This window comes from Sciurus carolinensis, chromosome 4 (genome assembly GCF_902686445.1).
Source record: "Sciurus carolinensis chromosome 4, mSciCar1.2, whole genome shotgun sequence".
NCBI classification, from domain to species: domain Eukaryota; kingdom Metazoa; phylum Chordata; class Mammalia; order Rodentia; family Sciuridae; genus Sciurus; species Sciurus carolinensis.
In genome coordinates, this window is record NC_062216.1 from 109,174,686 (window position 1) to 109,190,020 (window position 15,335).

The window sequence follows — 15,335 nt, forward strand, 5'->3', positions numbered from 1 at the left end:
TACTATCATTAATAATATTATGAATATTATCACTAATCATTCACCTGTTATGTTTCTCAAAAAATACAACTCTAAAAACATCAATATTTATTTCAAATTTACTGTCAGTGGTAAATTTTTTTGCTCAGTCTAAATTTTTTAGGTGTTTCTTAAATGAAATTATAGGACATAATGGGTTAAAATAAAGAGTTAAGATAGCAAGATAATTGCCTACCCTCTGGGAGATATTACAAGATCTTAGTAATAAAAAGATTCAAGTGAGCAAACAGGACAATAGGAAAGAAAAGAGGACTGAGAGAGATTTAGTGTATGTTAACATGTGATAAGCGTGCCACCAAAATCAATGGGAAATGTGTCAATTGTATAAAATGTGGTGGAAATACCAATTCGGTACCTGAAAAAATCAATTGGAATCTCACCTATGTTGATGGAGGATTTAGATTATCTTTTCTGAAGCTAAAATGATTCCTTAGAGTTAACTAATGCTTGTTAATCCCTAAACATTTTTAAATGAATAAACTTAAATAAAGTTCTAATTGTTCCTCAGTTCATACTAAAATTTGTATTTGTCCCTTTGGGGGGGGGGGGAACTACCTTTTCTCAAGAAGACCTCTCAGTTAACTTGAAATAATTCATTGTGGACAAGCATGTCTTTGGTTACAGAGGTTACAAGCAAGACCACACTACTATATTGATTTTAAGAGTCCCCCAAGGTCCATGTGGTAAAGGCTTAGTTCCCAACTGGTACTATTCAGAGGTGGTAGAAACTTTGAGAGGTGGCACCCAAGGACAGGTCTTTAAATCACTGGTACTGTTAAACCCCAGTCTCCCCCTTTTTTCTTTTTTCACAACCCAGGCTATGAGGTGAGCAATTATGCTTAGCTACACACCCCACCATATGTTGCCTCATGGCAAACTTGAAGCAATGAGGGGCATTTGATTATGGACTGAAAACTCAAAAAAAAAGAGCCAAAATAAACCTTTTCTCTTTACACGTTGAATATTTCAGGTATTTTGTTACAGAAAGAGAAAACTCACCACAAATGAAAACTAGTCCTAGCATTTATGGTATGCTCTTATGTTAGAAATGTTGAATTCTGCTCCTAATGTTATTGAGGAAGTACATGATTTAAGAACTGCATATCTTTTAAGGAGTTACAGCATCATAGGTACACCAGTGTGAATCCTGACATTTAACCAACCTATAATACAATTAATTGAAGACACTGTAATATTATGAGTTGAGCACTGCTTTGTCCTTGATTTGTTAGCCATCATGACAATAGTCTGCAATGCAACTTTTATTTTAACAAAACTAGAATGATTTTGACTTCTCGAAATTTATATTTGAGGAGGTTAAGTTGATATATGTGCTCAGCATGAATGGTGTTTAAGTTGACAATATTATAAAATTTTTTAAAGACACCTTTAAAACTTATAGTAGAACTAAAAAATAAATTATTGGTCACCCCCAGAGCCCTCTTGGATGATGTAACCCACTGAAATGAGAGTAATACAAGGGAAGAGGAGTTGATTCTAGAGAACCATTCAGAATCAGAGCAGGCCTCTTGCTTAAGGGTCTCTCCAGGGACCTCCCTATTCTCCAAGGTCTACAGCTGAGATCAAGTCTCTCTGGCCATTGTTATTTAGAAAGCAGAGTCAAAATTCTTCCCCTTGGACATAAAGACTATGGGACTAGTTCCTTTCTCAGAACTCCCTCCCCTACATCCTCTAAAGGAAGGACAAAGTCAAAAGAAGGCCACAGAACCCTAGTCATAATTGTAGCTTTGCTCCCACATGGGAAAGGATGCCATACAGGTATCTTCCACTGAGGGTAACTGTTGTTGGTCTAGAGAGTCCAGGTGAAGAAAATTCCATTCAAATTCATTTTCTCCTAAAACTATCCATTCTAGGAACCTGTGAGTGTACATGTCATGAATAGAGATTAGATCCTCATTTATAACTTCTCTGAATTATCCATCAAGGTAAGGTGAGGGGACCACCTTCCTCTGGTCTAAACTAAACCTATAACTGTTCATTTACCAGGTGTTTTTTTTTTTTGGTCCCTGAAATGAGCCATGATCTCTGAACAGAAACTGATCCAAGTCTAATTTGACTTTATTCAAAATTCCTGGCACCAACCCAGAGAATAGCCCCATATTTGTGGACTCAGGTTAAGCCCCAATATTAGAGTGGAAATAGGACATCATAGGTTCCCAGATTCCTGGAACGGGAAGGTCTTGGAATAACTGATGCACACAGCCCTTATCTGCATTTGGAGAATTTTCCCCTCTGTGGCTTTCACGTAACCAGCGCAATGGTATGCCACTGCTGCCTGAGTTGACACAGAAGAGATGAGGGGATTTCTATTTGTACTGTAGACACCCAAGAAAGACCATTTCCATCTTTAGAATTTCTAAAGTGGAATGAACTTTGGAAACTAGTTTTCACAGATGGATTTTTCAAATGAAAAACTCTAGTGACTTACTCATGAGCAAGTTTTCAGGAACAGAGAAAGGACTTGCACTGTCATCAGATGTCACACTTCCCCGATCAATTATTCAAACACATTCACATTCATCGTGGTCTGTCAGTCAGATCATCTGAGCTCAGTTCCCTTTGGAAACAGAGAACAATCTTCTAGGTATCCTTGAGTCTATCCTCAACTCCCTTCCTTTCTCATCCATTTGGAGTAGTCCTTCTCTTTCCTTTCTAGGTCTGATTCTCTACACTCTTCCTCCCCACCTTTTCCATTTTGGTCAGTAGATTACTGTCCTGGACTAAGAAGAACTGAAAATGTCTGACAGGGCAGGGCTGCCTCTGCTACGTGATCTGTCCAGGTTAGTTCTGAAGCTCTGCTCATAATGCCTGAGACTGATAGCCCATTTGAGCATTCTTTTCAGTCCTCATCCCTCCAAAGTCCTTGAATGCTCCATGGAAGTTAACAATGAGACCTCAGTCACTGCATTTGTTCTCCTAGGACTGTCCAACAATCCTCAGATCCAGGTACTACTCTTTGTGCTTTTCTTGGTGATTTACCTCTTGACCATCATGGGGAACCTGCTGGTACTACTGGTGATCAATACTGATTTCGTTCTCCAAACCCCCATGTATTTCTTCCTAAAACACCTCTCCTTCCTGGATGCTTTTTATTCCTCAATCATTGTACCTAAACTGCTAGAGAACCTTCTTTCTAAGTGGAAAACTGTATCCTTCCTTGAGTGTTTCACCCAAATTTCCCTGGTCATATTTTCTGGGGCCACTGAAGCCTGCCTTCTTTCTGTCATGGCTTATGACCGGTTCCAGGCTGTGTGCCACCCACTTTCGTATACAGTGGCTATGAACAGGAAAGTATGTACAGTCCTAGTAGGTGCATCCTGGGTGATAGGAATAAGTACCAGCCTAATTAACACTCTCCTCCTAGCTCAGCAGCACTTCTGTGGCCCCAACCTCATTCACAGTTTTGCCTGTGAGTTTCCCCCAGTGCTCTTATTGGCCTGTTCTGACCCCTACAGTAGTACTGCCTCCATCCTGACCACCATGGTGGTCCTGGGCTTTGGGACCCTTGTCCTACTTCTGGGTTCCTACAGCCGAATCATCATAACAGCCCTGGGGATCAACTCTGCCATGGGTCGGAGCAAGATCTTTACCACCTGCTCTTCTCATTTCCTTGTGGTCACCATCTTTTATGGCTCAGGCATGTTCAGGTATGTCATAGTATATCTCCTAAGTGTAAATGTGGCATATTCCTCACCTTAAATGCCCTATAGAACAGAGTATTTCAATGTGGCAAGAAAAGAATCATACAGGAATTCAACTGGCCTGAGCTCTAGTTCTGGTTCTGCTGTGGAGAAGCTGTGTGGTTTATAAAGAATCCATTTTCTTTCTGAGGTTCAGTTGTCTATTTTGAAAAACAATAAGTTCAGACAAAGACTAAAGATTTTTCTATTTTAGAAAAATATTTTTATGAACCTATGGTTTGAGAGTTATCAAAAGGAAATTAGGAAACTTTGCTTGATTTTTTATTCAGTACTAGACAAAAAAATTAAAATAAAACACAGCATCCTTGAAACAGATACCATCTTCCTTTCCTACTGGAAGATGTCATCTTCAAAGCTTGTTAATGTTATAACTATTCTTTGGCACCTACAATACACCAGTTCTTTACACGGTCAAGCTCAATTTTAGCATGCATCACATCACAAGTGATAATATTATTAAATCCTATTTTCTGGTAAAAAACTTGAGTTTGGGAAGTAACTAGATAATTTCCCAAAATAGCCCCAGAATGAGCTAGTTATGGAGCCAATTGAACCAAATCTCATACTCTTTCCTACCATGCTTCTCTCAAATGTAAAAGTGTCTTCCTTTTCTAGGAGACAGAATAATGTCCATTCTCTCTACTAGGGAACTGGACAAGGACTTTCACAAATTCCTTAATACTTTTTTCCTCACTTGCTGTGACTTGGATAGAAGTAAGAAAGTGTAGATGGATGATAAAGAATAGTTCAGGAGAGTTCCTCTGAACCTGAGGACAAAATCTTATCTTCCTTGATCTCAGTTTCTTCATATGCCTTAAAGAACAATAAGAGTTCTCCTTCCTACTCCACAGAAATGTAAGAAGGGATAAATTAGAAGAGTTTTTAAAATGAATAAAAATGAGTAAAATGAATGTAATTTTTAACCAAATATACCAGAATCCACAAGGAACATTTTTGATATACTTATTCTAGTAATAATGTTACCATTGAAAAATAACAATAAATGATAGAATTAATCTGATGGAAATTTCCTATGTACATATATAAATATACCACAGTGAATTTCACCTTTATGTATTTCACCTTTATGCATGAAGTCCTAATTTAAAATATATATATAAATAGATAAATAGAAGAAAAATCAATGGAGTAGAGAAAGAGAGAAGTGAGGAAAGGAGTATACTGTGGACTGAATTGGAATAAATTATATTCCATGCTTACATAAATATATCAGAATGAACCCCAATATTATATATAATTATACTAAACTCACAAAAAATAAAACAGATTAGCACTAAAAAAAATGTCAAAAACATAGGGTTGGAGTTATAGTTCAGTGGTATGCCTAGCATATATGAGGCACTGGGTTCAATTTTCAGCACCATATATAAGTAAATAAAATAATTGTCCATCAACAAGTTAAAATATATTTTTAAAAAATCAAAAAATAATAATAACCATGATTCTTTGGGAACTAGCCCCAGTGATACTTAAAATATCATTCCCAAAAATTTAATTTTATTATTTTAGAACCATATCTTTTGCTCAACATATTTTTATCTCCTACTTCATTTACCAGTCTTGGTTTATTTTCCAAACCAAAGAAAACACAACTAAAAGAATAAATGTTTGCTCCATTTAGCATTATAAAAGTAGTATGCTATGATTGTGTGGATAATTCCCAGAGCCATAAGTGTTGGATAAACTAAGCATCCAGTTTTACAAGGAACAGTCGTCATGAAATTAGAACATAGAGTGTCAGTATTGTTTTTCATATAAAGGAAAAAAGAAAAACTCATAACTCATCATCACAATGATTAAGCAAGATTCTTTGAAGAGAATGAAGTCCTATGGAAATGTGTGAAATTATTTTATTCTATTCTAACCTGTGGACCTTGGTATGCTGCAAAACTTCTTTTTCTCTTGTGCAGCTTCTGTAACTTTCTGTTTGGGATCACCCATGTTTAGAGGTATTTGAAGTCAGAAATGACTGACTCTTCGCTGATCAGTCATCTCTAGTTGCTACCACCAGCAGTAGTTGGCTCAGCTCTGAGGACTCCTTTTGAAGAATTGGCAGGGAGGAGATGAACCATTGCTGTCAACTATATTGTGGCCATTGTCCTGAGCTGAATTTGCTCTTTTGTGCAATTTCCTACAAGGTATATGACTCCAGCACCTGGCTCAACCCTGGAGCAAGTGCTATCCATGCAGTACAGTGTGGTGACCCCTCTGTTAAACCCCCTCATCTACAGCCTGAAGAACAAAGAGGTGAAGGCAGCTCTCAGGAGGACACTGACCAGGAAGTCCAGGCTGACCTTCTAACCCAGAATCCCCTACTTCACCAGGAGAAAAATGTATGGGAGGAAGAAGAAGCAGGAAAAACTGTCACCACTCAGCTGTCTCAGAATTCATCATTTTCTAAAACAGAAGGTTTAACTTCTCTTCCTCTAGTGTTCTGTCCCTAATGAAGAGAGATGAGGAAACCCCCACAACAGAGCAGGTGACATCATCCACAGAGGGTCCACTCACAAGAAAATCCTCGGGGGAATCATTGACCTTTTGATAGCTATTGATCTTTCCTCGGGTTTCTTGTCTTCTCTACCATTTCCCTTCTTCCCTGTCCCTTTCCCCTTTACATTTTTCTATGCAGAATGTAAGTCAATATATCAGGCCTCCAGCAAATATCCCACTTCATTCTAGGAAAGTCCCATCTTGGCAATGAAAAACCTGACTTCCCTTCTATTCCCATCCCTAAAGATTCCTGTGCAAGAAATACATATCCTTAATAATTTGGCAGGAAATAGAACAAATAAATGTGTGTTTTCTTACCTTCATTTCTAAGAAAAAGTAGCACCTGAGGTAGAATCTAGAAAATCCTTAATAGCTATTTGTGGACAACTTAAGGAATAAATGAAGGAATGAGTGATGGATTCATCCAAAGAGAACTTTTTCTTACAGGATCCTAGTAAATGGGTGGAGGTGAATAACCCCCTCTAAAGTATAAGTGTCCTGAGAGTAAAACCTCTGTCTAATAGCTCTGTGTCCCCAATATCCAGTGCATCCTGCCACCTATATATGGTGTTAGATAAATGGGGGAGAGTGTGAATGACACAGAAGGGGAATGAGATAGTTCCTACATGCACTCCTGCCATGATGTGTCAAGCCTTACCAGAGTCCAAACAAATTATTCCCTCAGTCTTGGAATCTGACCCTCCAAAAGTGTGAGCTAAATAAAACTTTTCTCTTTGCAAGTTAGGTTCTTCAGATATTTTGAGTAGTAACACAAAATTGGAGCTAACTGGCACAACCCCAGCTTTACTGGCAGTCTTACCCCCACCACTTGATGGAGCTGGTCCCCCACATTTCCAGAGATGGGGTCTTCTGAGGCTATAGCTATGGCAGGTTAATAAGCAAGAAGTACGTGTGAACTCAGTGGACGGAATGTCCATCCACCTCTGCCCTTTCACATACATCATACACAGGGTCTGTTATACAGTCTATTGTCACTATGGCCAAAATAACTGACTAGAACAACTTAGAGGAGGAAAAATTTATTCAGGGCTCACAGGTTCAGAGGTTCAGTTCATGACTGGCCAACTCCATTTGCTGTCAGTCTGAGGTGAAGCAGAACATTATGGTGGAAGGGCATGATGAAAGAAAGTTTCTCAGCTCATGGCAGCCAGGAAGCAGAGCAAAAGAGTAGAGCCAGAGACAATATAAAGTTCAAAGACATGCCCCAAGTGACCTACTTCCTCCAGTCATGCCCCACCTGCCTACAGTTGCCACCCAGTCATCCATTCAAATTATTAATGCATCAAATGGATTAATCCACAGATGAAGCTACATATCTCACAATCTAATTAATCATTTCACTTCTGAACATTGCTACATTGAATATCATGTTTCCAACACATGACTTTTTGGAGGATACTTCATATCCAAACCATAACACAGGGTATGCCTGAAACACTGAAGACTTGGGGAAAACCCTTCATCTCATAATTAGAAAGAAAACATGAAATACATCACATTGTGTTTAAAGTCATACTAAAATGACTAATATCAACCTATTTCCTGAGAGTTTGCTTTCATTAGGTATAGACAGAATGGCCTCCCCACTCCCTCGTATAGACCTATGGGTTCCCTAAACATGCGGACTTCATTTGGGAGTTGATGGTTTCTAAGACAAAGGAAATATGATCTGATTGTCCAAAGTCCTAAGGGTATTAGGGTAGGAAAGGTTTAATGAGCAATATTAGACATCTTAGGAAGGCAAGGAAGATGTGAATCTCATTCCCTGCTAATTCACAAATGAGGTAAATTAAATTGTAGCACTGGAATATTAGATTGTCAAAACAGGAAGAGATCTCAGAAAGGCATCTAGACCAGAAACTTCACTTTAAGATGAGGAGATTGAGACACAGAGGATCAAGATGACCTGCCCATGTTCAGACCATCAGTGAGTAGCACAAACTGTAGAACTCAAATCTCCTGATTCTTCTTCCATACATCCCACATCATTAGAATAAATAAATTTCTACAGACATCCTCCTTAAAATGAATGAAGAACAAGGAAAAGAAATGGAGTGGAAGGACAAAACCAAAAAGCTCCATATATATAAATTTTAAGAACTGCTAAACTGGGACTGGGGATATGGCTCAGTTGGTAGAGTGCCTGCCTCACATGTTCAAGGCCCTGGGTTCAATCCCCAGCACCAAAAAAAAAAAAAAAAGAACTGCTGAACTGACCATAACAATCACAATCTCCATTATAACTTTGATCTCTAGAGAGGAAGCTCCTTTCACAACTCTTCTTGAAAGGTAAGAAAAACCTTCAACCCCTTCAATCTATCCATTTCAGATTCTTGGAGCCCCTGCCATTCTCTTTTTCCCACAAAAATCTCCCATCAAAAGCCCACCCATACTTCAAAATCACCCCTTCCATGAATCCTTTCTTGATCCCTTTTTCCCCACATTCCCTCAATATAAATTCTTCCCTCTTATGAATACCCAGGCCATATTTTTTTACCTCTCTTGTGGTGCTTATGACACATTATTCCTCATAACTATTTAACAATGTTTATCTTGTCTCTCCTATTAATCCTTGAGAGATGAGACACTTTTAGCAACTTAGAATCCTGCCATGGTTCCTTCAATATATTATATGATTAATAAAATTTTGTTGAATTGGTATCAATGTCTATGGTAAATGAAGGCAACTTTTTCTGTAGAGATGGAAAGTGGCTCTGATTTATGCCTCAGTATTCCCTCACTCACCCTGTTTTCTCCCTTTCCCTTTAGGAAGAAAATACAACCCGGCTTTCCAAATCAGGCCCTTTATTCAGGACAGAAATGAGATCTGTTGCTGTCGTGAACATGCCATCAGGGGAACAGAGCAAGAATCTAAAGTCCAGTGTACCACTGGGGCATCCCTGAAGAACAGTCCTCAAGAGTCCAGTGGTGTCACAATAGGGTCCAGGGCTCAGAGACAAATCTGCTTCAGGAGGGTAGAAGAGGCAAACTGAGGTAGCATTAGGGAAGAGGAGTTCCAGGAGCATAGAAAGGGCAGAACATGGCAAGGACAGCAGATGCTCACAACTTCTTACAGTTCCACTGTTCCAGATTATCAGAGCAGAGTGGTTTATGGGCCAACCTGGCAATAAAGAAAGGGACAAGGTGAGTCGACTCAAAATTCCATTTAGCCAAAATGCTCCAGGTATATAAATTTTAAGAATCAGTGAACTGACTATATCTTAGCCAAAATTTCCAGTTGGCTTCATCCTCAGGAGTACTGAGGTAGAAGAGTATGCATGAGAATGACACAGACTTTCCTAGACAGACGGCAAGGGTTAGTATGCCATCTAGTGGGCGGGTTCATTTCTTAAATCCAAGAGAACTTTAGGGTTAGAAAATAATGTGCAATGATTACAAAAGCTTAATTTACGGTATAGAACTAAAAAAGTGGAATTAGATGTCCATGGCCATGTAAAGAGAGGCCTGGGTATTAGTCTTCCATTAGGGAATCCCTTATTAGGAAAGTTATTAGGGAGTGGAGCAAAGGAAGCTTAAAAATTGAAACTTGAGTCTGTTAGATGAGTTTTTTGGGGGAGACTATATTCTAGATTAAATTACCAGGAGATCTAGAATGAATAAAGTAGCAATGGGCTAAAAGGGTACGAGAAAAAAGGATAAGAAGGGGCACAAAATAGAATGGGGATTCACCAGTAATCAATTCCTTTGTTATCCAGGATCTTCTTGGCACACATTTTGTCATCAGTAAGGTCATCATCCAGGAACTCTGGCAGGAGTTGGAAGGAAAGGAATGAGAGAGATGAGAAGTACTACCAGATAGGTAATGAGTTCCTCTGTTCCCTGGATTTAGTGGATCTTGTTCTATGAACTGAAGGTCTATGCCTAGTGTCTTTGTATATGAAAGCCCAATACAGTAATGCCTCTTCATGGGCAGGGACTTCCTTCATTTCCCTGGGACACCTCTAGAGAAATCATCAACTTCATTAACTGATACCCTGAGAATGTGGAGTATCCAACTTTAAAACTCCTAGACAGCTTAGATTGTCTACCCCCGAACTGTCTTGGGATTTATTGATTATGAAAAATCCAAACAACCTCTTACTTATCATCATCACTTCAAGTCACACAGTTTTTGTGAATTCCAAACAAGTCAGTGAAGCCAGAGGTATAATTAACACCAAAAAGGTTATAGCAGGGGTAGGCTCCAGAAAAACAGAGAAACAGGGTAAAGGCTACTCACTGTCACAGGAGATGTCACAGAAGTTCCGTGACTGAGGATTCTGGCTACTCCCACACCAAAATTTATTACCGATCTGGAAGAGTCCATATTCTGTGCTATCCTTGTTTTTCACTATGGTTTGTGTATCATATCCACTGCTATGAAATATGATACAGACCCCTGAGGGAAATATGAGAAAGAGATATCACAAAAATGTTTAGAATCAACATTAATAAGACCTGTTCCAAAGAGGAAAAAAGACTTTCCAGCCAATCTTCCAAAGATAGCAAAGCATAGGGCATTTGATCAGATTAGAAGGAGAGTTCCTAAAAGGATCAGATCATGGGAGAAAAGAAGGATAGGAGAACAAATTGAATAAAAGAAGACATGAAAAATAATGTAATAAATTATTAGTTAATTAATCAAAAGTGGATGGAGAAGAGACAAATGAGAAATGAGATGAAGAAAGGCAGTGGGGAACTCACATTCAGGCACAGTGATGCCTCCATAGCCATCCATGTCTTTCAGAACCTCGGACAGCTCACATTTTGTATATAGCTTGGCCTGCATGGCAGGGAACAAGATGCTCATTAAGAACAGAGAGACAAAGAACATCATTTTGGCTGCCCTCGAGAACCTGAAATGGGGGTGCCACTCAGTCTCACCTCCTTTTATTCGTGTAGAAAGTCTCAGGAGCCCTGGCACCAAGACCTACACCCAGGAAGAGGATGAAGAGAGAGTCGTTATGCCAAGACAAGAAACACTGAGTCTGCCAGCTTCCTTCCACAATTTCATCCTTTTCCTTCCCTTCCCCCAATATCTAGTCAATACCAAGTATTGTTCTCTGCCAACAGAGAGTTCCAAACCTTACCCTGTTTCCCTTTTGGTTTTGTTTATACCTTTGTTTCTTGTACGGTTAGTTCTAGGAAACAGGATATCCACAGCCTACTTTAAGAACAAAGGGGTCTTCAGGGTCAGTAAAAGTGAGGCAATCAGAAAATACAATAAGGGCCCATAGTCATTTCCTCTCTTCCCACTAAAGGCATACAGAACTGGAAAGGGAGTATATGCTATCTATCCCAGACACTTGTCTGGCCAACTTAGCCATGGAATAAAGTCCAGGAAGAATCCTTTGATATGGTGGTTTATGGATGAGAGTTCAGAAATAAGGATAGAACATAAGAACATAGACTATGAGAATAAAACATAACTTGGATCCCAAGACTTCCTACTTAAGATGAATAATTTGAAGAGCATGTTTGAAAATATGTAGCTACCCTGTGAGCTATTGTCAGGTTCTCCACCCCCAATCACCATTACCATAAATAACTAGACACTACATTTCTATTAATTAAGACAATGTGTCCGTCCAAGACTAATAACTTGTTATAGATTTATTCGTGGGTATAGGAAGATACAGATAACCTCAGAGTTGGCCACAGAAAGTTAGAAAGAGGGTTACCCAAGTCAATGAGAGATTGGACTTTTAAGTTCTTTAAGATTGGACAAAGATATATCTGAAGGCTGTAAAACAAGTTCCTGAGCCATAAAGTGAGTACCCCTGAGCAAGTAGAGTGGAGGTACTAGTTTTGAATAATTCCTTAAATTTGCTGATATCAAGTGTTATGCTGTAGTGCCAGTAGCTGTTACCCTCCTTTGTACCAGGGCTTTCTTCTTTATCCCAATTTCTTACATTTCAGGGGTCATCCACCCAAGCCATACCGTATAAGATCTACAAACTGTAAGTTTTCAGAGTCAGAAAAACTCTTCTCAGTTTAATTCTAACTTTTATACTATGAATAACCAGTATATGAAGTAGTATGCGTGAAACTAGTGTGGAGAATGTGAGATGAGAGATGAGCAGAGAATACTGATAAGAAACAGATGTATGTTCAGAAACACAGTAAAAGTGCTGCTGCTGCATTTCTCCTCCCTTCTATCCCAAAGCATGGAAGGGTGGATGACAAGAACAGGAGCAAGTTTTGTAGGGAATATGGCTACAAATGAGAGGATGACCTTGAAACATGTGGGAGAGGGTCAGATAAGAAAAGCTAGTCCTGAGGACTTGTCTTTCCAATAACGGAGTCTGTGTAAAACACCTCCTTCCCTGGGTTGTGGACTAAGTACCTATGATAGATTAAACCAGTGGCTTGGGGTATCAGGAATCACAGGACCTTTCTACACCTCCTGTTGAGTCAAGACCTAGGGCAGCTACCTGCTTGCCTACAATTTGATTATATCTCTGCCCTTCCCTGTAAGCAACAAAAAGCAGCATACAGACCAGGATTCACAGCTAAAACCAGAAAACAAATGTGCCTCAAGCAAGAGGAACCATTATTTCTCTAGAAATGTTTATAAAATAGGGTATCTGGGTCATCTGAAAAAGAGAATAGAAAATGTCTAATGGGAATTGTTGCAAACATTCAGAGAAAGATTTAGATTTTTGGAGATGATCCAAAGGAGAACAACAAACAATGATCACAGCACGAAGTATAGAGAAAGACATAAGCACTGCTAATAGAGGAAAGTTCCTACCCAAATCTTCCTCCCTTTGCAGAGAGGTTTAGTTAGGGTGCTCTGCTTGGAGGCTGAAATCTAAATCAAAATAATGAAGAGGTGTTTACAACATACTTTCCTAGCTTTTTCCAGAAACATATTAGTAATATAGGTTCATTATCTCAGATGCTGTGGTAAAATTCAGGGTTTCTAAAACCAGGAATCATATTTTAGGAGGAATTCTAGAAATCAAGGAAATAGAAGCTTGTGCTTCAAAATATATTTGTCATCTAAAACTAGTTTATAGCAGCATGGTAGTTTATTGAGAGAGCCTAGGGCTATCATTTGGAGGAAACATCCTGGTGGTCATGATAATGTGGAGTACTACTTCTTTTTATTATTTTTATTTATTTATTTATTTATTTATTTATTGTTTAGTTGTCAATGGATCTTTATTTTATTTATTTATATGTGGTGCTGGGAATTGAACCCAGTGCCTCACACATGCTGGGTAAGCGCTCTACCACTGAACCACAACCCCAGCCCCTAGAGAAATACTTCTTACAGTCAATATCCTTACATTTTTCTACTTCATCCCATAATTCAGGTTATATCTTGGACTTCAAACCCAAATTACACACAAATGATTAATTGTACTAGAGTTAAAGCAATTAAGATTTGAAGAAGTGATTTCTACTAGCACTTTCATTTTTTGACTGCTTTTGGAAAAGTCACTTCAAAGTGTCCTATGGATACACATTATAGTTCCATACTGAAATACTACTCTCAATTTATGTAAGATTGTTTTTAAATTATTAGATTTGCATTACTACTTCTATAACTGCTTTTTTGCATGCATGTTTGTGTGTGTATGTGTGCGTGCACATATTTTACTAGGAATTGAACCCAAAGGCACTTTGCCACTGAGTTATATCCCTACCCCTTTTTATTTCTTTTTATTTCTTTATTTTGAGACAGGGCCTTGCTAGACTCCCCAAGCTGTCCTTGAACTGCCTCAGCTTTCCCAAGCAACTGGATTATAGATGTACACCACTGCACTCAGCTGTTTTATGCTTAAATGAACCATTGATTCATTTGTCTGAGTTGGGATTTGTACCAACAAAAAAATGCAAACATGTACATTTAAATTATAATACATTGGGCTGGGAATATAGCCCAGTTCGTAGAGTGCTTGCCTATCAAGCACAAGGCCCTGGGTTCAATCCCCAGCATTGCAAATAAATAAATAAATAAATAAATAAATAATACATGACTTAATTAAAGTATACTAAAATGATTTTTACCTTTTTAATTGAATGTTAGCTAAGACAAATATATATGTAATTACCAAAAAGGTAATAAAATTTCTTTGCAAATCTTAATAGATTTTTTATTTTTATATTATAAAATGTTTACTTTTGAATAAACATATCTTTACATAATTTTACTTAATAGAATCTTATGTTTTTTTATTTTTAGTTACTGTTGTACATTTTCCTTTCCTTTGTGGATAGGCTTCCCTCTCCCTCCTCTCTTCTTCCCTGTCTCAGATTATCCAGCTAACCTATATTAACAATCTACCACATATCTGTCCACATTACTCTCAAATATTGTACATATGTATATATTACACATGTGTATTATTCTGCTATTCAGTTCAAATTTTTAATATATCTACAATTCTGTCCAGGTTCCCCATTCTGTTCAACTTGCCATATTTGTCTATTCTAACAAAATGCCTTACTGATTTCATTGCAGCAGTTTTTTAGCATATTCTTTCTGGTATGGCAGGTTTTCCTTGATATTGCCTTTTTCTTAGAAGATGAATAAAACTCTTTATTTTCAAAAAAAACACATTTAATCCTACACAGAAGTTGTGGATATATTATGATAACTTCACATACACCCTTCCTGTGCATTCACCCACTGTCAACGTTTTGCCATATTTGCTCTTTTTTTGCATACTCTTATTATGCTATTATTCCTTTTGAAAATATGCTTATCTTATTCAATTCAATTTCTATATAAATTTTAACATCTTATCTAATTTCCACCAAAAACCTGTTAAAATTCAAATTGAAATTACACATAATATACATACTTTTTTCAATTTATAAAACTTTTTTAATTTTTATTTTTATGATTAATTTTTATTTGTTCTAATTACTTGTACCTGACAATAGAAAGCATTTATATATTTTGATAGATCATACATAAATATAGTATCATTTTGAAACAGACATTATTACCTCATATACATGCATGACTGCATGACAGGCCCTGTGACTCAGTAGGAATGTGATCCTACAACATGTACATAATTACTT

At 37.9% G+C, this 15,335-nt stretch overlaps 2 protein-coding genes across 2 annotated transcripts; one reads left to right on the forward strand and one right to left on the reverse strand.

Annotated features, from left to right (window-relative positions):
* Positions 1 to 2,934: 2,934 nt before the first annotated feature.
* On the forward strand, positions 2,935 to 6,083 carry LOC124982875 (olfactory receptor 8S1). Its single transcript, XM_047549762.1, has 2 exons — positions 2,935 to 3,707; positions 5,921 to 6,083. The coding sequence occupies exons 1-2, from the start codon at positions 2,935 to 2,937 to the stop codon at positions 6,081 to 6,083; spliced, it is 936 nt and encodes a 311-aa protein (XP_047405718.1).
* Positions 6,084 to 9,162: 3,079 nt separating this feature from the next.
* On the reverse strand, positions 9,163 to 11,130 carry Lalba (lactalbumin alpha). Its single transcript, XM_047551592.1, has 4 exons — positions 10,998 to 11,130; positions 10,534 to 10,692; positions 9,984 to 10,059; positions 9,163 to 9,414 (listed from the first exon to the last, which is right to left on the reverse strand). The coding sequence occupies exons 1-4, from the start codon at positions 11,128 to 11,130 to the stop codon at positions 9,354 to 9,356; spliced, it is 429 nt and encodes a 142-aa protein (XP_047407548.1). The 3' UTR covers positions 9,163 to 9,353.
* Between the last annotated feature and the right edge of the window lie 4,205 nt (positions 11,131 to 15,335).